At 41.9% G+C, this 26,672-nt stretch overlaps 1 protein-coding gene across 21 annotated transcripts in view; it reads right to left on the bottom strand.

Moving 5' to 3' along the window:
* OBSCN (obscurin, cytoskeletal calmodulin and titin-interacting RhoGEF) overlaps nucleotides 1–26,672 on the bottom strand; it is a 200,480-nt gene that overhangs the window by 99,698 nt on the left and 74,110 nt on the right. For 8 of the 21 annotated variants that reach the window (XM_068405371.1, XM_068405372.1, XM_068405382.1 and 5 more), the window contains 16 exons: nucleotides 26,110–26,382; nucleotides 24,226–24,492; nucleotides 21,533–21,799; nucleotides 20,395–20,661; nucleotides 19,512–19,775; nucleotides 18,670–18,936; nucleotides 18,026–18,289; nucleotides 16,468–16,734; nucleotides 15,143–15,409; nucleotides 13,572–13,835; nucleotides 12,545–12,811; nucleotides 11,483–11,746; nucleotides 7,197–7,460; nucleotides 6,594–6,857; nucleotides 1,165–1,428; nucleotides 276–542 (listed from right to left, as the gene is read on the bottom strand). In XM_068405371.1, the coding sequence (XP_068261472.1) occupies nucleotides 276–542; nucleotides 1,165–1,428; nucleotides 6,594–6,857; nucleotides 7,197–7,460; nucleotides 11,483–11,746; nucleotides 12,545–12,811; nucleotides 13,572–13,835; nucleotides 15,143–15,409; nucleotides 16,468–16,734; nucleotides 18,026–18,289; nucleotides 18,670–18,936; nucleotides 19,512–19,775; nucleotides 20,395–20,661; nucleotides 21,533–21,799; nucleotides 24,226–24,492; nucleotides 26,110–26,382 (4,257 nt within the window). Of the gene's footprint in view, nucleotides 1–275; nucleotides 543–1,164; nucleotides 1,429–1,807; nucleotides 2,075–3,460; nucleotides 3,725–5,223; nucleotides 5,488–6,025; nucleotides 6,290–6,593; nucleotides 6,858–7,196; nucleotides 7,461–11,482; nucleotides 11,747–12,544; nucleotides 12,812–13,571; nucleotides 13,836–15,142; nucleotides 15,410–16,467; nucleotides 16,735–18,025; nucleotides 18,290–18,669; nucleotides 18,937–19,511; nucleotides 19,776–20,394; nucleotides 20,662–21,532; nucleotides 21,800–24,225; nucleotides 24,493–26,109; nucleotides 26,383–26,672 lie in introns of all 21 variants that reach the window. The other 13 variants (XM_068405388.1, XM_068405370.1, XM_068405368.1 and 10 more) reach the window with 13 other exon arrangements.

Consider the following 26,672-nt stretch of genomic DNA (forward strand, 5'->3'; position numbering starts at 1 on the left):
CTGTTATCCATTCCCATATGCAGACACACTCCCCGCACTCAGAGGGCAGGAATGTTCATCATGTTTTGACATCATGGAAGCATTTAATTGCTCTGATGCTGATTATTCACTCCAGATGCTGCAGCAAAACCTTTCTAACTTGACCACGTGTCATTCTCAAGTAGAATATGTATGTTGGTATGGACAAGCAGCAAAACAAATAAATGGCTGTAAGGCACACTGAGATGCTCCTTTCACTTCATCTCTACCAAGCCAAGGGTCAATACTCTGCCTACCATGTATAGTTACCACAGCCGTTGTCTGCTGATGTCCAGAGTTGCAGGTGTACTTTCCTGAATCATCCAGTTCTAAGTCATAAATGACCAATTCAGCAGTGGAGCCCTGCTGCTTCATCTCATATTTCAAACCAGGGTAGAGAGTAGTATCTCCTTTCCTCCACTCTACTGAAGCCTTGGGTTTGGTAAGTTCACACCTCAGTGTTGCTGTACCACCTTCTTCTGCCTCGGTATTCTGAAGCTCTTGTTTAAAAAGTGCTGGTAGGGCTATAAAATAAAAATATAACTTGCAACATACTGCAGTTGGGGTTTGGGAAAGAGAAAGTAGAAAGAAAATGAAAACACCAGAAGAGCTTTGTTTTGCAGATGTCTCTAAGCCTCAACGCTCTAGATTCAAAGTACAAGGCTATTTCCCCAGAGAGGTAATAGGAATATCTTCAGAACAAGAAGAAATTGATTTCAAGAAGTTAAGCTTGTCTATACTTCATGGCAAATGTAATGCAATCTATGACCTGAAAATGGCAGAATATTTTTCCTACTATAAAAGTAGCCAACAGGTTGCCCTGATCACAGAGGAGATATTCTGAAGGTCAGCAGGGAGTTGTAAGAGGTCAGATTCCCTCCTAAGGCAAGCCACTTGCAGGAGAGATTACAATTATCTTGAAAGCAACATACTGACAAAATGCATTTAGTTCTGTGTTGCAATTCCCATTTTCTACCTGGTCACTCTATTAGGCTGCATAGACCACGCCATTCTCCACACCTTCCTTAGGACTTGTAGGCAAGTCTTCTCCATAAGTGACACTAATACACCTTTTATTTTCAGAATATATTATAACCTTTTCATTTTTTTTTTCTCTTTTTAAAATTTTTTTAATTTTTTTTTTACCATTGACTGTCAAAGTGGCAGTTGTGTGCTGATCTCCACACACACAAGTGTAATCTCCAGTGTCCTCCACATCCAGCTCATGGATAATCAGCTTTGCAACAGCACCATCTTGACTCATTTTATATTTGCTGCTTGCTTTGAGCACCTCCTGCCCTTTCTTCCACTCCACCACAGCAGGTTTAGTCAGCTCGCAGTGCAGAGCAGCTGTCCCACTTTCTACAGCTTCTAGGTCCTTCAGGTCTTTTTTGAATTCAGGAGGCAGTGCTGAAGAGTAAAAGAATTACCATGGAGTGAATATTCCTAAAAAAGCAGCTAGATGAGGTCCTGGGGGGGAGAATGTATGGTACACTACTGAGCCCTGGTCCAGGTCAGTGGAACACAACGGAAAAGTCTCCCCTGACTTCCTTGGGCTCTGCCATCAGGGCAAGGAAAGCGAGAAGGACCAGCACATCAGAGGAGGACAAACACCAACAGGCAGCTCTTTTCCCAGTTCTAACAGAATGAGGAAGACAGAAGCAAACTCCAAAGGAACACAAAAGCCCAAGTAAACAGGAAGGGAATGGGAACAGACCAATGGGAAAGCCCAACAGAGACTTGGGCAGGTCTAAGGTTTGGAGGACCTTAGTCCCAAGGACTACTTTACCATGCACTGTTAAGGTGGCTGTGGTGGTCTTGTCTCCACACACACAGGTATAATCTCCAGCATCATTCAGGTCTAAATCATGAACTGTCAGCTCCACAGCACAGTCTTCCTGTCTCATGCTGTACTTGTTGTCCGAGGTGAGGACATGATGGCCCTTCTTCCACTGAACATGGGCAGATGCCTTGCTGAGCTCACAGTGCAAAGTGGCTGTTCCACCTTCTACCACTTCCTTGCTGGTCATTTCTTCTTGGAAAAATGGAGGCATAGCTGAAGGATGCAGACAAAAAGCATTACAAACTGCACGTATCTACAGGGATGGGTGAGAGTAGGAAGTGACAGGGGAAAGTTGTGAAGGTTATGGAAGGGTGAGCGCCAGAAAGAAAGAAAAGAAAGAGAAATGAAAACATCCTAGTGGGAATATATACCCTAATCCTTCTGGTTTCATGCTGGCTTCCTACTAGCGAAATTGCACTGTTTCAAGAGCTTTACCCCTGCTTTCTGCAAGTTTCCATGTAAGAAGAATTAAGAATATAATCTCTGAGCTCCTTAGTTCACACAAGTGTTGGTGTCTTCCACAAACTTCAGGCTTTTGTACTCTCTTTTCCCACTTACAGAGCAGCCCTGCTGAGCTCTGAGTGTTTACGCAGCTCCTTAGTCATCACCATTCCTTCTTCCTTGAGATACCCTTGAAAAGATGCAGCCAGGGCTCACAGATTCTTCTTGACCCCAAAGAAAACCTCCAGATGCTGATTCCCAGACTGTCTTCTGGTCTCAGAACGTGTTTTCCCCACTTAACATAATTCTAGTACCCATTGCAAGTTGTGTCCTTGAAATAAATTTGGTGACCTTCACATATGTCCCCCTAATAACTAGGTGGGATAATAGGATATTCCACTTGTTTTTAACAAGGTTGGATATCTCAGATCTCAAACTTAGTGTCTCACTCCATAGTTGGGCAGCTAAGTTAATATATCCAGGCTAGAAAACAGGTTTAGCCTCCTTGATTTGGCACATTTCCCATCTCCAGCAGTGTTCAGCTGAAACACCAGTTTTGTTTGCACAGCAGCTGGTTCTTGCAACAAAATAAGACCAGAAGGAGGTCACGGAAAGAATTTATTCTTTCCTGCTTAGAAAATCAGTCTCTCAATGCAAATCTGTCTTTGTGCATTAGGACAGAGGTTATGGGCACAAAACCCAATCTAGACATAACTCAGTACAGAAGAAATTGTAACTAACACAGCCTTATTCTGGATGCTGCTTTTTATACCCTATACTACATTAAAATGATACGTATTGAGAATGCCAGAAAGGAATGGCAAAGAATAAACAGATTTGTGGTTTACAGCATAAATGCAGGAGAGGAAAGAAAAAGAATAGCGGGTTTATATGCTAGGAAAGGAATGCCAGAAGGGAAAGATGAAAGGATAACAGGTTTGTGTTTAAGGAAAGGAAAAGACAAAAGGGTGGCATAGAAAAATGTAGACCGGTATTTCCCAATATACACAGCCTGCAGGTCATCAAAGGCAGGGAATACTTGCAAATGAATGGAACTTCAGTTAATAAGGTTGAACAAACAGACATGGAAAATTGAACATGTTATATTAGAGGACAGACGTTTCCAGTTAGGGAATAGGAGGTCAGGACAGTTTTTACCCTGTACTGTCAAGACAGCTGTAGTCTGGTGCTCTCCACACACACAGGTGTAGTCTCCTGCATCCTCCTCAGCTATTTCATGAATCACCAGCTCTGCCTTGGTCCCTTCCTGCCTCATTTTGTACTTCTCACTGGCTTTGAGAATCCTCTGGTCCTTTCGCCACTCCACCGGAGCAGCCTTGGTGAGCTCACAGTGCAAGGAGACTTCTCCACCTTCTTCTGCTTCCTTGTTCTTTAGCTCTTCCTTAAAGAGGGGTGGCAGAGCTGAAGGATGCAACATGGACAAATGGTCATCAGAAAACCAGAATTAAAATCCTAATTTCTTTTTCATGCTTGGGATTATTTCCCCTCGTGCCTCTCTTTTTCACCCTATTATAAACACGCTTAGCTATAGCCAAGTTCAGAAGCTCTGAAAGCATTCTTCAAGTGTGATGTGGTTTCACTTACCGTAAGGGATCAGCTCCCTGGGTGTCTGTTGTTTTTCATGGTGAAATAACAATACAGAAAGATCCAGATCTTGGGCCAACAGCATTTGCAAATAACACTGCTGGATATAACACTATTTTACCTACACAGGTATGATTTCTTGGAGGCTGGTATTGTTATTTTCTGTTTTGTTTTTACTAAAAATTTGTAGCCCCACCTACATGAAATCAGTCAGATTTTAAAATAAAACTACTTCTAGTTTTAAACTGAAGTTTGAAGGGCCATTACATGTAATAAGAATTTCAGGTTCTCACTATTTCCCATTTTGGAAATCAAAACCCAAAGACAGAACAACCTATAGGAAATAACCTTCAGGAAAAGTAATTATTAAATTTACCCACAAATGTGCCTTGTGCACAACTGCTGTAAACAGATACGGAATACAAACAGTACTCCCCAAATGCATCAGAAAAAGTCTAGGTCTCAGGAAAGCCCAGGGGGGAGTCAGAAGTTTTTTGGAAAAAGCTGGAAGGGACAGAACTGAGTGTCTGACCAAGTGAGTTCCTCAGAGCCAAGGACTGTTACTCCATTAAAACGGATACTCACTGATGAGAGCAGAACATCAGGTAATGAGATCATTAATATAACACAAGGATTTATTTATGGATTGGTTTATTGGGAGCTAGCAGGATAAAGAAGAGTATAACTGCTGACAACCTGTGGTGGTGTTTCTTTTTTTTAATACCTAATTGTCAAGATAGTCCTGATGCCCACACACAGAGGCATAGACCCCTGCATCCTTCAAACCTAAGTTAGAGGTAACAAGCTCTGAAATGGTAATTCTTAACTCATTCTGCATGTCTGACTTGCTTAAAGAATCTGGTACCCCCAGGAGTAGCCATGGCCAGGTCACCCAGCACAGTGATTATCTCCTTGTCCTTCTGCTGCCCCAACCCTGACTTCTCCTTTGTGCAGTGCTTGGAGAGCAGAGGGCCTGACAGATCACAGATCTGTGTTTCGGAGCAAACTGTGGTTGGCTGAAGTGAACCATAGGGATGAAGGGAGGGAAAGAGCTGGAAAATGTAAACGTCCAAGAAGAGGGGACTTGGACAGAAAGAAACATCTTATTTTCTCCGTTTAAATGGGGACAGATTAATAATGACCCAAAAATTTGCCCTAAGCTATTCTTTCTTAGTAAAGAATGAACTATACACAGAATGAAGGAAGAGAAAGGGATAAAAACAAAGACAAGTTACTGACCCAGGGCAGAAACAGCTGCATTTCAGAGTGATGTCTATCTATAGAGCTATTTATCAATTTTAATAAGGTCTTTTTACCATGAACTGTTAAGGTTGCTGTTGTCTTCTGGTCACCACAAACACACATGTAATCTCCAGCATCTTTTACTTCTAGGTCACGAATGACCAGCTCTGCAGTGGTGCCAGGCTGTCTCATTTGATATTTGTCACTTGCTTTGAGCACTTTGGACCCTATTTTCCACTGCACTGGAGCTGCTTTGGTTAATTCACAGTGCAGACAGACTGATGCTCCTTCTTGGACTTCTTCATTCTTCAGTTCTTCCTTGAAAAGCATCGGCAGGGCTAGGAGTGGAAAGCCAATAGATAGTGTGTTTAAACTAAGACCTCTGCATTTGTGATCAGCATCACGAATTCTCAACTGAAGTTCAAATCTGGCCAGGTCGGTCTCTTTGGCCATTGAGGTGGAGGTTATCACTATGATGATATGGAAAACTAAATCCAGCAGGGACGGTAAGAAAAGAAATGCTGAGCTGACAGGTCAAAGTACAACAGGCTGGATAGATTCAAGATGCAATCTAAAGAATTTATCACAGGGCCACCCTCCATGGGGGCAGGACCTCTCTGCTGGTCTAACAAGAGCATTTCCTATTCCCTTAAACTTACAGCACAGCAGTTTGTCTGCACGGAGAAACAGTCACGTCCTCAGCTCTCTTTTCAGGAATATCAGACCAAAATTAAATGTCAGAACAAGTTCTCCTTTCCTAAACACAAATTAACTCCTAGGAAAAAAAAGCCTAAAGCTGGTAGCTGAACACTTCATACAGCAACAGGATGTTTCAGAGGAACAAAAAATGAACAATCATCTGCAACAGGAATTTACCATTCACTGTCAGAGAAGCCGTGGTGCGTTGGTCTCCACACACGCAGGTGTAATCTCCCGCATCCTGCAGCTCTAGATCACAAATTTCCAGCTCAGCAAGGGCATTATCCTGCCGCATGATGTATTTTTCACTTGCCCTGAGTATTTTGTCTCCTTTCTTCCACGACACAGCTGCAGCCTTGGTCAGCTCACAGCGCAGAGTGGCTGTTTGGCTTTCCATGGCTTGCAGGTCCTTCAGGTCTTCTTTGAAAAGTGCAGGCAGGGCTGAAGGTCACAAAATGGACAGAGGACATTAAAAATGACTGGTGGCACACAGGTGATGGCGGGGATGGATTGGTACAGAAACAGAAAACATTTTAGGGTGGAAAGGGTTTCCTTTCCTCATAATTCTGGAACATCAGACAAATCAATAGACAGAAACAGGAAAACAGCCTGGATGCAACCAGATCTTAGAGACAGCTTACAAATTAAAAAAAAACAAATTCAGCCACAGGTGAACACACAACCGACAGCAACGAGCCAGTAGAGAAAAAACACAGTAATACAGATATATGTATATGTGCTTTACCATGCACTTTCAAGGCAGCTGTTGTCTCCTGTTCTCCACACACACAAGTGTATTCTCCAGCATCTTTCAATTCTACGTCATGGATAAGCAGCTTCATGACCTTGCCCTCCTGTTTCATTTTGTATTTGTCGCTGACTTTGAGCAAACTGCTTCCCTTTCTCCACTCTACTTTAGCAACCTTGGTCAGCTCACAGCGCAGAGTGGCTGCTTGGCCTTCTGTTACCTCCTCATCCTTCAGGCTTTCCTTGATGCGTGCAGGCAGCGCTGAGGATGCAACGGACAGAGGGTTAAAATGGAGCAGCAAACACAACCTCCTGTTGAAGGGCAGGGGTGAGGGAAGGTGAGACGAGGACAACACTGAGGAGCCATCTTCGGGCCTGATCTCACATCTACTTTAGGGATCAGGTCCTAAAGCCACTTTGTATATGGAATTAGGGTGAAGGTTTTTCCCTTAAATGACAAAATGCAAATTAATTCTCATGACTATGACATGCAAAGTCAGACTCAGAGGAACTATGCAGAGATAACAATGAACATGGGGAAAAAAATGAATTCAAATCATAAGTTTGATAATGAGGACATCTAGATGAAATTGGTTATTACCATGTACTGCTAAGGAAGCTGTGGACTGCTTATCCCCACACACGCAGGTATAATCACCAGCATCACTCTCATTTAGATTATGGATCACCAATTCTGCAGTGACATCCTTCTGCCTCATTTTGTATTTCTCGCTAGGTTTGAGTACTGTGTGTCCTTTTTTCCACTCCACTGAAGCGGTCTTGGTCAGCTCACAGCGCAGAGTGACTACTTCACCCTCCATGGCTTCCTCATTTCTTAACTCTTCTTTGAAGAGGGCAGGAAGGGCTGAGAAACAGAGGAGCAAATATTTTCATGATAAGCTGTTCTTGGCCACCAAAAAAATGAACCTGATGTTTACCAATATCTATCCATGCCTAGTTATTGACATGAGGATCATCTCACAGAAGGAAGATACTAATTTGTATCATAGGCACAAAAGGGTCTTATGCAGTGGGTAAATTTGCTGATTGGTTTAGAGATGTATGGAGAATAAACAGCAGGAATGGGAAAAATTCATGTTTGGTCAAAAGTATAATTCAGTCCAGGAAATTGATATAGCAGGTTACACCCTGATCATGAAAAAAAGCTAAAGGAAAAAATGAGAAGGTTTTATCTTACGTGTTAAGGATGCCTACAGACCTAGCCCGAGAGTTAGAACGAGGCCAAACAGGAGAATCAGAGAGATCTCTTGAAAGTGCTTGGGTAACAATAAAAAGGAAAAAGAAGGATGATGTCTCCATTGTGGAAATCTGCTATAAGACCTTCACACCAGGAAGTTCAGGTGCATCCTCACACCCCATCTCTTTTGGAATAGCTAATAGAATCATTCAGAGCATAAGACTGGATGTTAATATGGCAATATGTACTGTGGGAGTGGTGGGATGGGACAACATCTGCTAAGTCTTCGGAATGGGATGGGAACCACTTTTGGATATAGAATGAAAGAACAGGAGAGGAGGATCTCCAATTCCTGACTCTGACCAGCAAGAAATAAATACTTGAGAATACAGATGTGGAGGGTAACTGGGCAGATACCGATTAGGAAGCAGGAGAGCTCATAGATTTTAAGAAGGGTCATGATGGAGAAAAGCAAAAGGAAATTCTGTGGGCAACAAGAAAGTAAGCTTCAAGAATTGTTACTTATGGACAAGCAGAACCAAACTTAAAGGACAAGGTAGTTTAAGAGAGTGGAAAACTTCTCAAAGAAACAATATTAAGGGCATAATTACAGAGACTACCTCACTCCAAGGATCGTCAGGAATAGCCTGCCTAAATCACAAATTCTACAATGTCTTGAAACTCAAGAGATCTATAAAATATGGGAGGTTTAGATGAGTGCAACAGAAATACTACAGAATATAGAGGCAAAACCAGAAAGGCCAGGCTCCCTGCATGTCTCAAGAAGGTCAAGGGCAATTCCCCATTCCTGGACTCTGTCACCTCATGGACAAAGAGACCAACATGAAAGGCTGAAAGGTAATCTGCAAAATTATGCTGATATCAAGTGTTTCCAGACACAGCTGTATGCTGTATGTATTCGTATCCAGCAACCGGGTGCTGAGATCGCTACTCCAGGAGCTTTCCGTATCCTCTGTTCACAATTCAACTTGAGGCTCTTGGCTGTATCAGAATATTAGCATGCAACTCCCAGGAAACTTGGCCAGCCTGAACTAGAAAGAAGCAGAAATAATGCAGTGACATTCTGTAGGTAGATCAGAAGGAAGAAAAACAACAGAGAACTTGGTCTCCTAACTTTCAGGAATGTAAGTTGATGGTAGGTAACATTGGGAGACTTGAAGTGTTTAATTCCTTTTTCTTCTTTAATATTAGAAGTTAGTGACAGATAAGAAAGTAATAGGAATTCTGGCTAGAATAAGAAAAAAATGGATTAGAGAACATTTAAATAAACTGAGTATTCTCAAAGCACCTTGGTGTGACAAAATTTGTCCTGGAGTACTTAAGGTACAGGCTCAACCAATATCAGACATTAACAGTTACACCGGAGAAATCAAACAGAATGGGTGGTGTTGCAGGAATATAGAAAAAATGGAAACTCAGAGGTGGAAAAGATCTCACAGTTGAAATGTACTCATTTAGTTCTCACCATGTTAACCAAGATTCTAAGCTCCCAGGACAGTCAAGACAGATCCAGACAAAGTCAATGGAGCCAATGGAGCTACCTGCTGACCAAAAATAAATGGCTGCTGTATGGTGAACTGGATGTCTCCCTGGCTTTCAGTGACTGTGTTGATTAGATCTCCATTGACAACAGGAATTTAGGAACACTTACCTGTCTTCATCTACAAGCTGAGTCCCATTCACAGTACTTGTCTTGGAAAAAGGGAGAAGAGGGGGACAGGAGAGAGAAGATCCAAGGAATTATGGCCGTTTCAGTTTAACTTCAATTGTCTGAAAAATATTGTAGCAATACACTTGGACTTGCCAAGAGCTTCTCTCTCCATGAAGGAGTGAACCAGTGTAATTTATCTTGATGTAGGTTAATAAGCTTCACTGATAGAAAGACACAGTATATGCTGTACACTTTTATTTTAGCAAATCTTTTACCCTGATGTAGGTATAGGTGGAACTACAGTAGGAAGCACCACCAGTTTGAAAAACACAGTCAGAGAATGAATATTCAACTGTGATTTACACTCACAATAAAAGAATGAGTTGAGCAGAGTTCCTCAATACTCTGGAGTCCAGTATTATTTAGCATTTTCTTTAGTGACTTGGACAATGAAATGCAGACTAGTCATTAACTTTGCAGATGATCTCAAGCTGGGAAGGGAGAGAAGCTGAAAGCACTTTGTTAAACAGAATTAGGGTATAGAAGATCTTGATGAAGCAATGGTGAAAAAATAGGCTACAATTCAGCAAGAGCAGGTGCAAAATACTATATTTGGGAAGAAACGATAACACAAACACAAGATGGGGAACAATAGGCAACAGATCTGCAGAGAGAGATTTGGGGTTACATGGGATCATGGAGCAAATGCAAGCCAAAAAATGCAATTCTGATGTGAATAAAGCAAACATCGTAATAGAGATATATAAAACAGAGTGTCATATGCAAGACACATGAAGTCCTTCCATCCTGCTCCAGTCTGGCAAAGTCTCAGATGGAACACCGTAGTCTGCTTTTGGCCACCACACTTCTAGAAAGATGTGGACTAACTGAAGATGGTCCAGAAAGCAACAAAGATGAGCTGAAGTCTAAAAAACATGACCTATGAAGAAAGAGTGAAAGGATTGAAGGTGCTTAGTCCAGAAAAGAGAAGACAGAAAGGAGACATGATATAAGCTTTCAAATCTTTCACAGAGAGGAAAACAGCAAATATTTCTGCATTTCTACAGAATATGGGACAAGAAGTTATGACTTAAACTAGCCTGAGAAAGACTTTTGTTGAAATTAGGAAAAACTTTCTGGCACTATTGATGGCTGGGCAGTGGAATGAGTGTCCAGGGGAACTGCAAATTCTTCAGCACTTGAGTGAGGTTAGGTAGGCATGATGGTGACTTGGGGCTCAAGGATGGAGTAGGTGACCTGTAGAAGTCCTTTCCAATTCTATTTTCCACAGTTAAATTGGAAGTTCAAGACTGAAGCCACCCTTGTTTTATTAGTAAATATCAAGATGAAAAGTCTGGGCAGCAAAAAGAAGTGAACTCGTTGACCTACTGAATTTCCAGGTGAGAAAGATGGCTGAAACTACTTCCTACTGTCCTATATTAATAGTGGAAATAAAGTTTCCCTCTCTTCCAAGGAAAGTTCACAGATGAATTTGAGGACTGTAAAGTACTCTCACACTACAATGCTGAGTATTCTGCAATACCAGAATACAAATCTGCATGATCCTTGATCAGAGTTATATAAAGAAGTTGCATTGAATCATTTTGTTTGCATTATTTAAAATCATCTGGCATATCCTAATGTAACTTGAAATTCAAGTTTAAGAAGTATGAATGTTCCTGCTGATTTATCTCTCTAGGTTCAAGTCAAAAGTAAGTAAAACAGAACAAAAAATGTAAGCCCATGGAATCCTTCAGCCTTCAGTGTGGTGCAAAACAGTAGAGCTGTGCACCAACATGAGCAAGGAGAGGAACAAAGGGAAAATGTTAGTATAATCAATGGAACAACAAGTCTAGTTAGAATTAGATAAAAAGCACAATAAAACCAAGGAAATCTGTTACTGACAGAATTAATGATGGCAAGATTAGAGAAAGAACTCATTGCGTGTCAGTACTGAGGCTTCCAGAGGAAACAGGAGAAATATCACACAAAATTTTCTCATTTCTGTTTTCTTTACCATGCACTGTCAGTGCTGCAGTAGTCTTCTCATCTCCACACACACAGGTGTACTCCCCAGCATCCTTGACTTCTAAAGCGTGGATCAGCAGTTGTGCTGTAGTACCTTCCTGTCTCATGGTATATTTTTCACTCGATTTGAGCACTTTGTGTTTCTTTTTCCACTCCACAGAGGCAGTCCTAGATAGCTCACATTGTAGCGTGGCTATTCCACCTTCTGTGGCTTCTTCATTCTTCATCTCTTTCTTGAAGTGTGCAGGCAAGGCTGAGGAGTTCAAAATGAGCAGAATGTATGACCATGGCAGCTACATAAGTAATGATTTATCTGTGATCTGTCAACCACGTGTGACAAGCACAGCCTTCCCTAATCAAGTAGGATTGATAACCACTCTGAGAACCATAAAAATTTGGAAAGCTGGAAGACACCTTATTCACAAGACAGAGCTTTTTCTATGGCATGAAATGGAGAACACCACAGTAGTTTCAACTTCTTCAGACTCTGCAAGACTGAGCCCTACCTTACTTTGGGTATTGCCTACCACAATGGAACATAAAGCCTAACTAACTAGAGTGTCTAAGATCTGTTGCAATGCAAATCGTTACTGAAAAAGTTCATAAATGAAACTATATCTGATGCATGAATCTCACTTTTCCACGAGATTTCTCGTCACATAGTGGTCTAGCAGAACTTGACCGTCAAATTATTCTGAAACACTGAAAACTGTATCAAGAATATCTCATCACAAAATTGTAATATTCTCAACTTTAGGATTGTAACATCTTTACAACCAACATCACAATAACATGATTTTCCTTTTTTAGCAACTACTACTGAACATGAGCTTCAAAGAAATGAATTAGTACCGAGATGAATATCTGAAATTTTTCCAACGAACACCTGATCTATGCCTGATACCGATTAGTGCATTCAGGCATTTATGCCCACGTCCAACCACATGTTGCTAAATTCATCACAAACAGGACTGCAATTTCAAAGCTGATATTACTACGCTCTTAAAAAACAGCTTAATTTGTTATATATTTTTTAAATTTTTTTTTTTACCATTCACTTTTAGCGCAGCGGTGGTTTTTTGATCTCCATAACAGCATGTGTAATCTCCAGCATCTGCCAGATCTAATTCACGGATCACCAGCTCAGCAATTTTGCCCTTGCATCTCATGGTGAACTTGTCATTTGGCTTCAGGGCTCTGTCTCCTTTCCTCCATTCCACGGCAGCTGTGGGTTTGTTCAGTTCACAGCAGAAAGTGGCTGTACCATTTTCTGTGGCTTCCACGTTCTTCAGCTCTTTTATAAAATGCGGAGGAAGGGCTGAAGATCACAGGTGAAGAGAGAGGACTTTAAAACTGAGGAAATACTGTGTCTTAACTGCTCCACTGGATTAAACCTCTTTAATCTCTAAAAGTTTTAGAATATACAGTACCCGAGAGGTAAATGATGATTTTGGGGGTATCCCTGCCTTATGCTTTGCAACACACCACATTCAGCATGTCACAACTGATTTGGAAATCAGTGTTGTAAAACTATAATTTCAGTACTGGAAGGTAAGCTTTAAAAGCATTTTGAGATATAACAACAGAAAGCTGATCCCTTCTGATTCAAGCTGATTTCAAGGAACTGTGCACAGTTCTGTCTTAAGATCAGATGAACAATTAAAATGAACACTATGTTATTTCAAATTCCAGGCTGCAATGTACCATTCTCACCTGCCTTTCTCAGTTGTTATCATATCAGAGCACCTTTCAATTCCATTCAAGAAAAACAAGTTAGATCTCAGTGATATGCCTAGATAAATTAATTAATGGAAATACTGAAAGTGTTGTATTTATGACTTCTCTGAGGTCTTCATTATCTGCTTCCAGATTCCATTAACATGAAAGAACAGGGACAGAAAAGACTGTATGGTGTTATTTCCCAGTCCTAAGAGGACTTTCAGTAAAAGATATTCCCAGTGGTTGATACAGTTGTCATAACCATTTAAAATAATAGATGGGATCAAGACCAATTTGTGATCCTGCATGAGATCACAGATGACAAAGCAGAAAATCCCTATTAAACTTAAATATTTTACCATGCACCGTCAGGGATGCAGTAGTTGTCTTGTCTCCGCACACGCATGTGTAATCTCCCGCATCTTGCTCCTTCAGGCTGTGGATTGTCAGCTCAGCAATGGTATCCTTCAGTCTCATTTTGTACTTCTCACTAGGCTTGAGCACCTCTTGCCCTTTCCTCCACTCCACCGGAGTGGGTTTAGTTAGCTCACACTGCAGAACAGCCGTCCCGTTTTCTGTGGCTTCCACATGGACAAGTTCTTTTTTGAACAGTGCAGGCAAAGCTATGGGACGTAATATAAACAGAGAGGACATCAAAACCATTAACCAGACCTTGAGAAAATTAGGACTAGGTCCTGAGGCCAGCCCTGCACTATTACAGGAAAATAAATCCTATAGTCTTGAAAACTGCATCCGTCAGAACACTACTGGAGGATCTCACAGGGATAATCGCCACCATGACCTGCCTCTAATGCTGACTTATGCAGCATGCTCATCATTTCCTAGCTGATTCCAGTAGTCCTCTCTACCTATTTCAGCTGAAATCCTCTACTTTGAATGTTAATGACCTGACTTTTGATTGAAAGTCATTGCCCCAGATGATGGCACTGCTAGCTGGAGATCTCTACCTTTCCTGATGCCATAGTTTATCTTTCTTGTTCAGAAAAAAAATTAGTAGTATAACTTCAGGTGCACCTTTAAGCCATAATTTCCAAGGACATAATGGCTCTAATATCAGAAATACAGAGTTTTTTCTAGCAATATTCAGTAAGTTGCCTTGTGGTGTGCCACCAAAGTAAAAAAGAAGCAATTTGCAAAGGGAAGAAATTGCCAGCTCAGAGGAGGGGAGGAACCTCCAGCTGGGACAAAGAAGAGGAAGTAAAAGCGTGCAGAAAATCTGAGAGAAGAGAGATGCCTCCACAGTTTTGCCCCTGTCCTTAGAAGCATCTTATCCTCAAGATATATCTCAAATAAAAACTATTTTTTCATATATTGTAACTATATATGAACTGCCTCTGCTGGAGGGGCAACCAAAGCTTGTTGCTATTCACCATGACACCATGGGAATAAAACCTGTCTCCTTCCTCACTAAATCAGGACCTCCAGAATAATGGTTTGGGGTTTTTTTGGAAAGTACCATTTCCTCAGCAGAACATATCACAGTCCCACAAAGGAGGAGGACAGTCATTCATTCCTGAATGTGAAAACCCCTCCCTAACTGAGCTCAGCGTTTTTAAAGATCATTCTTTCAAGTTAAGCACTGAAACCCACTGGCATCAGTGGGACACAAGGACAAACCCTCTGAGAACAAGCTTCCTGCTGGAGGTCTGCTCGCTTTTGGACTTACATACAGGTTCCTTTTTCACTTTTAAAACGTGAAGACTAAGATGAGAAATTCTCACTACTCTTCTTTACTTTGCTACAAAACTACCAGTTTCAAACTGCCAGACAGCAGGAGATGAGATGAAACAGCCAGCAAAGCAAGAAAATGCTGCAGAATCAAAACATCAAAGCAAGTGGGAAATAGAGCTCTCAGAGAAAAGGGATCTCCCCGAGATACTGCTATCATAATGGAGAACGGCTTTTTTACCATGGACTGTCAAGACAGCTGAGGTCTTCTGATCTCCACACACACAGGTATATTCTCCTGTATCTTCTACCTCCAGATCTCGGATCAACAGCTCTGCAGCGGTATCTTCTTGTCTCATCCTATACTTATCACTCGGTTTGAGTGTCTTGTCCCCTTTTCTCCACTCCACCGGGACACCGACCTTGCTCAGCTCGCAGTGCAGAGTGGCTGTTGCACCATCTGTGGCTTCTCTGTTCTTCAGCCCTTCTTTGAAAAATGCAGGCAAAGCTGAAGGACAGCAACATGAGCAGTGAGATGCAATGCTCCAAAGAGTTAAAATTAAACAGGGGTGTTTAATTTTCCTTTTCTCTCTCATCTTTAACTGATTTATCAATACAAGAACATAGATTCTCAATAACCTCCATGAATGACTATGAGGAAAGAAATATCACCAAGAAAGGATTCAATGCTTGCAGTAATCCATAGAGATATTTTACTCAGAGTCAGAAATCACTACAGACAGAATTAGAAAACCCATTTTTTTCCTGTGAAATTTCAAGCAAAAAGAATAAATACTAATTTGAAATTTCTGAAAAAAATTGGTTTTCTTATACGACTTTTTAAACCATGGTGGGAGGATGCTTGCTATGTTTTCACACACTTAAGCAAGTGAAAAGACATTGGCCATTAAAAAAATGAAACACTGGAGTTTCATTCTAAATGTCAGTTTGAAATGAAATTGTTCATTTCAATACATGGTGGGAAAACAAGCATTTTCACCAGAACTGACATATCCTTTCAAACGTGTCAGTTGCAGTAAAAATCAAAGTTCTCCCTGAGAATGGTCGTTCCTTAGAAGGTTTGGGCTTGCTTTACACAGAAGAGTAACTGAATGCAACAACAACTGACCTGTACATATAAAACCACCTTGTTGTCCTGGGAATGGGGTATGGGAATAAGATTCCAGGGAATAACCTAACCTTTGGGAACTTCATGAAACCTTAAAATCTCTAAGTCATAGTCCCTTCAAGGCAACCCATTTTATTGGGCTTAAGCATAATGGGGAGTCTAATAAAGGAACTTTCAAGGGGAAAAGCAAAATAACTAAAACAGTAGTGGCAATCCAGGTTGCCTATATGTTTCTCCGAGCTTGCACACTGACACCCCTCTTGTGCCATGCACCCCTGCTGCACTGATGCCAGTGGGAGCACTTCATTGGCATGAGTGAGCTGTGGATAAGGGTCTGGCAGAAGGAAGGAGACAGTGGGGTAACCAGGTATCTGTCCAAATGAACAGAGAAAACAGGATAGTTACTTTTAGTATGTGTCTTGTTTTGTATGGTTTACCATGAACTGTTAAAACTGCCATAGTCTGCTGGTCTCCGCACACACAGGAATAATTTCCAGCATCTGTCGTGTCTAGATTTTGGATTATAAGCTCAGCAACGACACCTTCACGTTTCATTTTATACTTGTCGCTTGATTTGAGGGTCTTGAATCCCTTCTTCCACTCCACGCTAGCAGCAGCCTTGTTCAGCGCACAGTGCAGAGAGACACTTTTACCTTCTGTGGCTTCTTCATCTGTCAGTTCTTTGGTGAAAAGAGCAGGCAGGACTGCAGAGTAAATGCAATACAGACATGGCATCAAAGCTGAGAAAGCCTGACCCATGATCTACTCACTCTATTATCTCCCTGAACCTGTATGTCACTGAAGCCACAAGACCTCTCTACAGCTCCCTGATTGCTCTCTACAACTGCCTGAAAGTAGGTTGTAGCAAGGAGGGTGTTGGTCTCTCCTCCCAAGTAACAAATGATAGGATGAGAAGAAACAGCCTCAAGTTGAGCCAGGGGAGGTTTAGACTGGATATCAGGAACAATTTCTTCACCAAAGGGGTTCTCAAGCATTGGAACAGGCTGCCCAGGGCAGTGGTGGAGTCCCCATCCCTGGAGGGATTTAAAAGCCGTGTAGATGTGGTGCTGAGGGACATGGGTTAGTGGTGGGCTTGGCAGTGCTGGGTTAACGGTTGGAGTTGATGATCTTAAAGGTCCTTTCCAACCAAAACAATTCTATGATTCTATGACCTTCCTCATACTCCAGGATTTTTTTCCAATCTCTAACATTTCAAAAGATATTTCAGTCTGATTTTTCATTTTTTTGTCCTCACACTTTAAAACTTGCTTTAAAAGTAAGTCTGCCTATCTGCAAACTCAGTTGACAAGACATCTGTCCTTTACTTTATACAACTTAAAATCAAAGGGGCAATATTAGAGGCCATATTTCAATGAGACCCAAAGCATTTTGTTTCCTTTGAGAAAAACAGTAATTCTACAGAAATGCCTGATTCATTGCACTGCCTGTATTTTTATAAATAGAGCCACTTAAAACAGAGCAGTTACAAATATGCTGTCAGCTTTCTGCAGAGATAAAGTGTATGCTTTGGAAGAGTTAAGCCAAAATTGGTTAAAAAGGGCTGGAAATAGCAGGAGCATAAAAAGGTTATTTTTCATTAAGATAGTCCTTGTGTACCATCACACATTGATGAAAACTTGTTCCTCTTAGGAGCAACAAGTCTAAGTTACAAAAAGTAAATATTATTCCCACTTGTAGGTCAATCCCTATGGGAAAACTTTTCAGCAAGCAGTTATACTGGACTAGGAGATTGTGTTGAGTTGGGGACCTGCATTCCACTTGTCATTCAAACATTGCACCTAGGAAGACAAATAGCACATCAAGAGGGCATCAGGCGAAAGGAGAGAGAGAGAGCAGGAAAACAGGATAGAAAAATTAATCAGCAGGGGGGAGGATGGAAAGTATACAGGGACTAGATGAAATAGGTGAAAAAGAAGAAGAGAGTTTGGTATTATACAGGTTTACTTGGGGCACGTGCTGAGAATTTCTTTTTACCATTTACTGTCAAAGCAGCCGTAGTCTGTTGATCTCCACACACACAGCTGTAATCACCAGCATCTGCCAAATCCAAATCCCGGATCATCAGCTCCACAAAGGGACCTTCCTGCTCTATTTTGTATTTTTCACTTGGCTTGAGGACCTTATTCCCCTTTCTCCACTCGACCAGGGCCGATTTGCTCAGTTTACAGTGCAAAGTGACCGCCTCCCCCTCTGTAGCTTCCTTGTTCAACAATTCTTCTTGGAAGAGGATAGGCAAGGCTGAAGGATGCAATACCAACAGAGAAGGAATCAGCACTAGATCGAAATGAACTGGACTCTGCTGTGAGTTACTGGGCTGCTGGGTACACATTTAACCAAAAATGCACTACTACTAGGTGGATACAGTTGAAAGCAGGATAAAACCTCCTAAAGTAGAGAGAAATACATTAGAGAAAATAATATACAACATAGCTGTGCTGTTTCAAAGCAAAAAAATAAATACAAGGAGGGAATATTCTCTCATAGGGTGACTTTGGCACCACAGAGCTGAGAAGACGAAACCTCTAAGAAATCTCGCTGACCAAGCTTTGGATGACCAGCAACTGCTGCCAAATATGCTAAGTTTGGGGCTTAATGAGAAACATGGGTAGAAGGGTTACCATTCACTCTCAAAGCAGCTGTTGTCTTCTGGTCTCCACACACACAGGTGTAGCTCCCAGCATCCGTCATGTCTAGGTCCTGGATTACCAGCTCAGCAAAACGCCCTTCCCGTCTCATTTTGTATTTGCTGTTTGGCATCAGCACCTTCCCGTCCTTCCTCCACTCAACCGAGCCCACCGCCTGGCTCAGCTCGCACTGCAGCGTGGCCGTCCCGCTCTCGGTGGCTTCCTCGTTCTTCAGCTCCTTTTTGAAATGGACTGGCAGCTCTGGGAGATGCAGAATGAAAAGGGATTGCAACCCAATGCCCTGCCCAGCACCTCTGGTCAGAGTCTGAATCGTGATTTATCGTATGACTACCTGAGCCTTATTCCAACACCCTTACCCTTAAACATGTCCTGCTTTTTTTTTGTGGCTGATAAAAAAAAAAATCTCTAGTAAATTGATCTCTGGGAATCAAAGTATGTGTGATCTTGATTGGGATCGTTCATACAAATTACAAACTCATCCTCATCATTAAAAGTGATGAACCCTCCTTAGAAAAATCCCAAGGAATCTTATATTTCCATACTAACTCAGGAGAACAAATGTGCACGTGAGCACCCTTCACTTGAGGAAAGGTGAGAAGACAATACAACACACACACAAAACGCTGGGCATAATGAAAGCTGATCGTGGATGGAGATTGAGGAAAGGAGTGACACGGCAACATGAAAAAGCAGAAGGATGAACAAAGTAGAAGCAGGACATAAAGGAAGGTGTTGTGAGGGAATGTACGGAGAGGAGGAAGGAAGAGAGAGACAAAAACATTCCAGAGTTTCATGGGTTATTGCTGACTTTTTACCATTCACTGATAAGGCTGCTGTGGTTTTTTGGTTCCCCACTACACATGTATAGTCTCCAGCATCCTTTCGGTCCAGATCGTGGATCAGCAGCTCAGCCAGCGTGCCCTCCTGCCTCATCCTGTACTTGTGACTCGGCCGGAGAAGAGTGTGCCCCTTCCTCCACTCCACGGGGGCCTCTTTGCTCAGCTGGCATCGCAGGGTGGCGGTCCCACCTTCCACAGCTTCCACGCTCTTCAGCTCTTCTTTGATGAGAGTGGAGACGGCTGAGGAATGAAGCGTTCTCGTTTTACTTCAGGACCATCATTACCAACTGGTGACCTCATACGGGACTTAAAGCCAAAACAAATTTTCTTGGCACAGCTGGTAAGCTCTGACATACCTGCATGTCCAGGACTCTACTTGCATTTACAAAAGCACACCATGGGTTTGGGAGGAAATAAAAACAAAACAATTATTTCCCAATAATTAGAATATCAACGTAATTACCCTTCTGCTGCCCAAATGCTGTTGGTCACAGACACGTGAAAAACTTGCTGAGCAAGTACAGAAAAGATCTGCATGTTCTCTAACAAAACATGTACCCGAGGCCCTCCTTACCTCCCAGATTAGAGCTCAGACGAGCGCCTGTGTCCAGGGCAGAAAGCAGAACAGTTATGTCAGAGGCAAGGAAAGATATTTCATTATCATTATCATTTGATTGCTATGTTTTAGCATTAAGTCATTGTCCTAGAAAATAGAGAACATAATGGACCCAGCCAGACCTGTCTTTTGTTCGTACTGATCTCTTTTCTTTTTTGGAATGCTCACTATAAGTGTGTGGGAGCTCGCAGGACCATGGCAAGAACAACAACAAATGGTCACAAGCAGGTGTCTTATTCCTACCATGGATTTTGACTCGGGCTGTGGTCTGCTGGTCTCCAGTGTCACAGGTGTATCTTCCCGCATCTTCTGGCTCTGCATTATGAATCACCAGCTCTGCCACTGTCCCCTTCTGCTTCATTTCATATTTGGCACTTGCCTGGAGCGTGGCTTCTCCCTTCTTCCACACCACCGTGGCATCAGCTTTTGTGAGTTCACAGCGCAAGGAGACAGATTTCCCCTCTTCCATCTCTGTGTTCTCCAGGGCTTGTTTGAAAAGGACAGGCAGAGCTAGAACACAGAACCAGGGATCAGGACGTGCCCTCCTGACCTGCTGTACAACAAGTGCCCCATGACAGCTGTCACCTCTTAAAACCAGTTCTTTTCCAAATGAGCAGAGCAGCCCTAGAGCCTCCTTGGCTGTGTGGCATCAAAGTGATTCTGCTTGGGAGTGGGAAGAAATCTCTCCCCCAGATATTATCATCTCACTGTGGATTCTTAGGAGTATGGAGGAGTTTCTCTCATCTTTAATAAGAACCCTTTCAGAGCCCTCTGGGTATCCTCACCTGATGAATTCCCTTGCTGCAGGGCTCTGAGACAGTTTTCATGCCCTGTAGCTCTCCTGCTTTCTGCTCCGGCACATACTACTTTTGCTATACTACTAAAGGTATTTTATTTGTTTAATGGCATTGGGGAGTGCAGATGGCATCTGAGAGCCTTTAAAAAGGATGCTCTGGTGAGTTTGGGGGTCTAAACACTAATCAGATGGCCACCTGCAATTTGCCAGGGACTGGATTTACGTTTTCATGTTCTTGTGCTCCAATGCTCCTGGTCTCCATCTCTAACTCCAGTCTTAATTAGAGCTATGTAAAATAGCTGATAGGTCAAGAACTATGGCATGGAGGGTATAGAAAATGAACCCTCTTCACTTATTTATTTTTTGCCTAGTGGGAAGTTAAAGATTTAAAATCCCAGATGCTTAATGGGAGATTACATGAATGAAATATGTACAGGTGCTTACAGGTATGCAATATTAGCTTTAAATTTTATGTATGAATTTGTAGGTGCCACAAAAAAAAGAAGTGCTATGTGGTTTTTTTTAATAGAAGATCTATTAAGCAAGGCATTAGGAAAGCGTGGCAATGTATCTAACTCTGCCTACCGTTCACTTTCACCCGAGCAGTGGTCTTCAGTTCCCCAGTGCTGCAGGTATAGTCCCCAGAGTCTATCGATTTGACATCTCGAATAATGAGCTCTGCCACCGTACCACGCTGCTTAAATTCATACTTCTCACTGGCATAGAGGACAGTGTCTCCTTTCATCCATTTCACTGGGGTACCAGGTTTGCTGAGCTCACAGGTCAACTTGACTTGTTTGCCTTCTTTAACTTCTTCATTTTGGAGCTCTCGCTTAAAAAGAACTGGTATTTCTGAAAAAGAATATTACAAATGTTTAAGGAAACACCCTAGATTGGAAATTACTTTTCCCTTTTTGTTTCAGACTTCCTTATGCAGATGAAAACTACAGGAATGGAAAAGCACTAGCAAACAGTAAACAGATTCTTACAGCTCACATCTGGCTGCTAGCACTCTACAACAGCAAAAAATATTTGAGACCATGTGCTTTTTTTCCTTTTAACCACTATCTCTACTGTTGAAGACATTGCAACTATTACTGTTGTCATTATTAACATTAGTGGCAGATGCTGCCCTGCTATTAATGACACAGAGTGCTGCAGAAGGGTGGTCAGAGCTGAACCACTGCCACAAAAAACATAAAACTTTACTGAGGTCAACTTGCACATAACACAGAGGACACAAAGAAATGGCAAAGCACTTCTGTCATTACCAGCAGTATTGATTTCTCATTACAAAAACCCCCACAACATGTTTTTATCCAACATGAATACAGACTTAAAAACAGCACAGAGCACATACAGAGAGGAAAGCACAGCTCTATGTGAAAAGGTCCCTGTGGAGATTCCTGTGCAGGCTCTGCCACGGCCTGGGATTCAAGGCATTAAGGTCAGCTAGGGTAGGGAAGGCACTTACTGGGAAAAAAACCTCAACTGAAGTGTTTTCCCCTCAGATCACGGAAAAAAAACCCAATTTCCTCCTGGCTTCTGCTGTCTTATGAATATGCAAGTCAGCTACTGATTCGTGATGCAGTTGTCCTGTGGGTTTGAAAAACTACAGCCTATTCTTCTGTTCCCCTTTTACCTCTAGTTTGGGACACTCAGTGTCACATGGCTAATAACTTTTTAATTTTTGCTAGTTTTGCATTCTGCTGTTCTGATGTGACCCCGATAGACAGAGGAAAGCTACAACAGTGTAATTTGTTGTAGGGATCCTTATGACTTGACTCCTTCACATCTACTAGTGATCTGAACCCATGTGTTTAAATCCCACATCCATCCACATCCTTCTTTGGGAAGGGAAAAAATGAACTGTTGTTTAACACTCGTTATGAATGTGTGTTTTTTTTTTTTCTAACAGAAAAATTCCTCTTCATCATGGGTGAGATCCAGGTCCTACTAAAGTCAACATAGATCTTTCTTTCTTAGAATCATAGAATCGTCTTGGTTGGAAAGGACCTTTAAGATCAAGTCCAACCATTAACCTGGCACTGCCAAGGTTACTGCCACTGAACCATGTCCCTAAGTACCACATCTACACCTCTTTTAAATCCCTCCAGGGATGGTGACTCCACCACTTCCCTGGGCAGCCTGTTCCAATGTTTGATAACCCTGTTTTTGTGTAACAGGTATCGGGAAAGCATCCTAGTACTAATGAAAGACACCATAGCAAATCTGGACTATTAACCATCACCTCTTCTTTGTTACATCATCAAGGTCTTCTTTTTCCTTGCACAGCAGATCTCAGCCTTAAGCTGGCTTGTTTCTTGGTGTTCTAGATAAATACCGTGAGCATCTTGCCTGCCCTCTTCATACTCTGAGGTTCAGGTTGACTATTCCAGCCACTCAAACGCTTTTTGTTCACACTGATTTCTCTAATCTGGGTGCAGCTTCTGATCAGCCCCTCCAGAGCAAGTTAAGAGCAGCTGCATGCAGGATATCCACTGGTCAGGCTAAACCCAGCCTGTGCCATCAACAGCCTCCCTGTATCTGCTTGACCCTGCCCATGTGAATGAGCAATTTTGCTCACAGGAAGCAAGCTCCTCCTCAACCTCTGGCTGGAGCAGTGACTCAAGACAGGCTGGAGCAATTATAATGCAGGTAGCAGGTGAGCCTGGTTCTGATACAGCTCATACCCAATGCTTACCTAATGTACGTGGTGCTTACCCAATGTGCTCAAGGAAGCACTTTAAAGTCTCACATATCTAAGGAGAGAACTTTTGCTTCAGCTCAAACAACAACCTTCAGATAGCACCTCACGCCTGATCATGATCTTTGGAATAAAAACTTTGGATGCACTACTCTCAATAAATTTGGCTGCCTAAACCAATTACCCAGACAAATGTGGGTGTATGAGCTCCCTCCTTGGAGAGAGCCATCAGTGGAGACAGCTTCAGAAGGTGATTCATCCTTTCTCTGGATTTCCCCTTAGGCTGGGTGGATCTTCTATAGAGATGCCCACTATTCTCTACTGACCCATTGCTCTCTGCTCAGAGAGCACTTAACTTTCAGGTAAAATGAAAGACTTTCCTATTTCACATTCTGTCACCTCTCTGGGTGCTGTTCAGGATGACTTGATGAGAACCTCTCCTGCACTGTGGTGCAAAGACATGAGGTTCCTTTTCAGTACAGTTTCATGGTTTTATCATTTCAATTTATTATTCTGACCTTGGTGTTAGATGATGAGTTAGGACCCAACCCATCCCTCCAAATGTTCTTACCCTTGACAGTAATAACCGCACTACTTTTAGCTGCTCCAGCCTCACACTCATATCTGCCACTGTCTCTTTCTTCTGCCCTGTGAATGACAAGCTTGGCTTCAAATCCCGACCGGCTGATGTTATACTTTGAAGAATTCCTAAGGCTCTTCCCATCTTTGCACCACTTTACAGGGCTGTCTGATTTGGAGGTTTCACAGTGAAGGATCACATCCTCTCCCTCAGTGACTTCAGTATCAACCAGCTCCTCTGTGAAGATGCAGGGCTTCTCTAGAATCACATAAAAACCATCTGAGACGTTTCAGAAGAGGTGTGGATTTTCAGATCACAAGTAATCTGTGAGATTTATCATAGAATCATCGAATGGTTTGGGTTGGAAGGGACCTTAAAGATCATCTAGATCCAACCCCCCTGCCACGGGCAGAGACACCTTTCCATTACATACAAGATTACTTGTATCAAAATTACAGGTCAAGGTTAGTAACAAATAGCTTGGTGTTTGTGACTATAAAGCCCTCAGGAAGGCAGCAGTAATGCCGTAAAATGTTGTTTAGTAAATACCTAACACCACCTGGGAGAAAATGAGAAGAAAATGTGCCGGTTGAAGAACATAAATAAGAACTCTCTCACATCTCACTAAATACAAACAAGATGGAGACACAATTTTCCTAAGCACTTTTACACGTGAGCTGATTAGTCTGAACCTTCTAACTGAATATGGAAAAGTTAATTCTGCACGAAGTGAGGTGCAATACAGGTTTCTCAAAGCCAGTCATCGAGAGCAGGTCTCATCTCATCGGTACGAGTCAGCTAAAACCCAGGCAGGGAGCTCAGACTGGTCATGTAGGGTGTCTTTATAACAGCTGGAAGATGACAGGCACCTCCAGAGACCAGAGGTTCACTTCCAAAACAGGTCATTAGGACAGAGATGATGAACTGCTCTCTGGAAGTGCTTGTCCTTCTGCACAGCTTATAGAAGTAGCCTAAGCTAGATTCCAATAGCTGAATTGGCCAAGGTAGATCTTATCCTCTCTAGCTTTATGCTTTTTAATCCATAAAAATCCAATCAATCAGGAGACCAAAACCTGGTTTTGGTACCATAGCATCACATATTAGTGTTACTAAAGGGAATCAGCCTTTTGCAAATGAAGACCTTTCATTTGCCTTCAGAAAAAGTCTAGTTGTATTTCTGTAGCATGGCAAAATTTGGGCAAATTTTCAAATTTAAGAAAAAAGTTCTTTGCAAGAAACATGGCGTTTCTGAAAAGAATGAGAATGTGATCTGACACAGTGGACACTGTGTGTTTTACTTCTCTGGGCAATGAGAAATATTTATGTTTCCAGTAAGAAAACACCTCTCTAAGCTTGCACTCTTGGGCTGTCTGGCGTTCATTTTATTCCCTCGTTACAGAAGTAAACTAACACTGCAGTTAACTCAGTTTAACTTTTCCAGAGAAAACAATTCATTATCAACAATGGATAGCAGCAAACACAAGTAACGTGGTCTTTCAAGCAATGAAAACTATATAAAAAACTCATTGGTTGCGCTTTTATTTTTTTCCTTGAACTAATTGATTTCTCCTCATTTATCATCACCTTATCAGCTCGGCTCAAGGAAAACTGAACAAGGAATCCAATGTCCCACCACTACACTATAACATTCCCATCTAAGGTGCAATAAACACAGAGAGTTGTCCAGGATTACATAATGTTAATTCCCCAGCCCTACCTTCATTATATAGGTAATGCTGTTATTGAACATATACAGATATACATATGATGAGGCCATATTTGTAGCATTGTTGTTCTTTTTTTCACCTACCCACATTAACCCCTAATTATTTCTACACATTTTTTCCTCTCCTGCAGTTTTTATGATTGAATTACCTTTAACCACCAAACTGGCAGAGGTTTTCTTATCACCAGCTTCAAATGTAATAACCCCCGAGTCCTTCAGCGAGAGTTTTTTCAACGTTAGCAAGTGATATCCACCAGGCTGAGACTGGATCTCATTAAGTTCATTGGTATGGAGTGGGGTTTTATCCAAAAACCACTGCACCTTGCTATAGTCTACAGGAGAGATTCTGCATTTGAACATGGCAGATTCTCCTTCTAACACAGAGACATCCTCCAGGTCTTCTGTTATTAGCACTTTCTGGCCTGAAAGGAACATAGATACATCAATTACTGCAATCTTCAGTTTCTAGCATGAAAATCGATGTGGAAAACTCCAAGATTTCCCAAGTGAGTATTTCAAGAAACAAACATGTTCATGATACAGAAGACTGAAACACAATTCCCCTGTTATTGAACACAAAAACTGTTCACAGGAAGATAATATACACAGGACACACATCAAAATAGGCTGACAACAACTTCAAAGCATGAGAACACATATAGCAGAACAAGTAGCAAGTACAATGCAAATCCAGTCTTATAAAGTTTCTCCT

The sequence above is a fragment of the Nyctibius grandis genome, chromosome 7, assembly GCF_013368605.1.
Source record: "Nyctibius grandis isolate bNycGra1 chromosome 7, bNycGra1.pri, whole genome shotgun sequence".
Classification (NCBI taxonomy): Eukaryota; Metazoa; Chordata; class Aves; order Nyctibiiformes; family Nyctibiidae; genus Nyctibius; species Nyctibius grandis.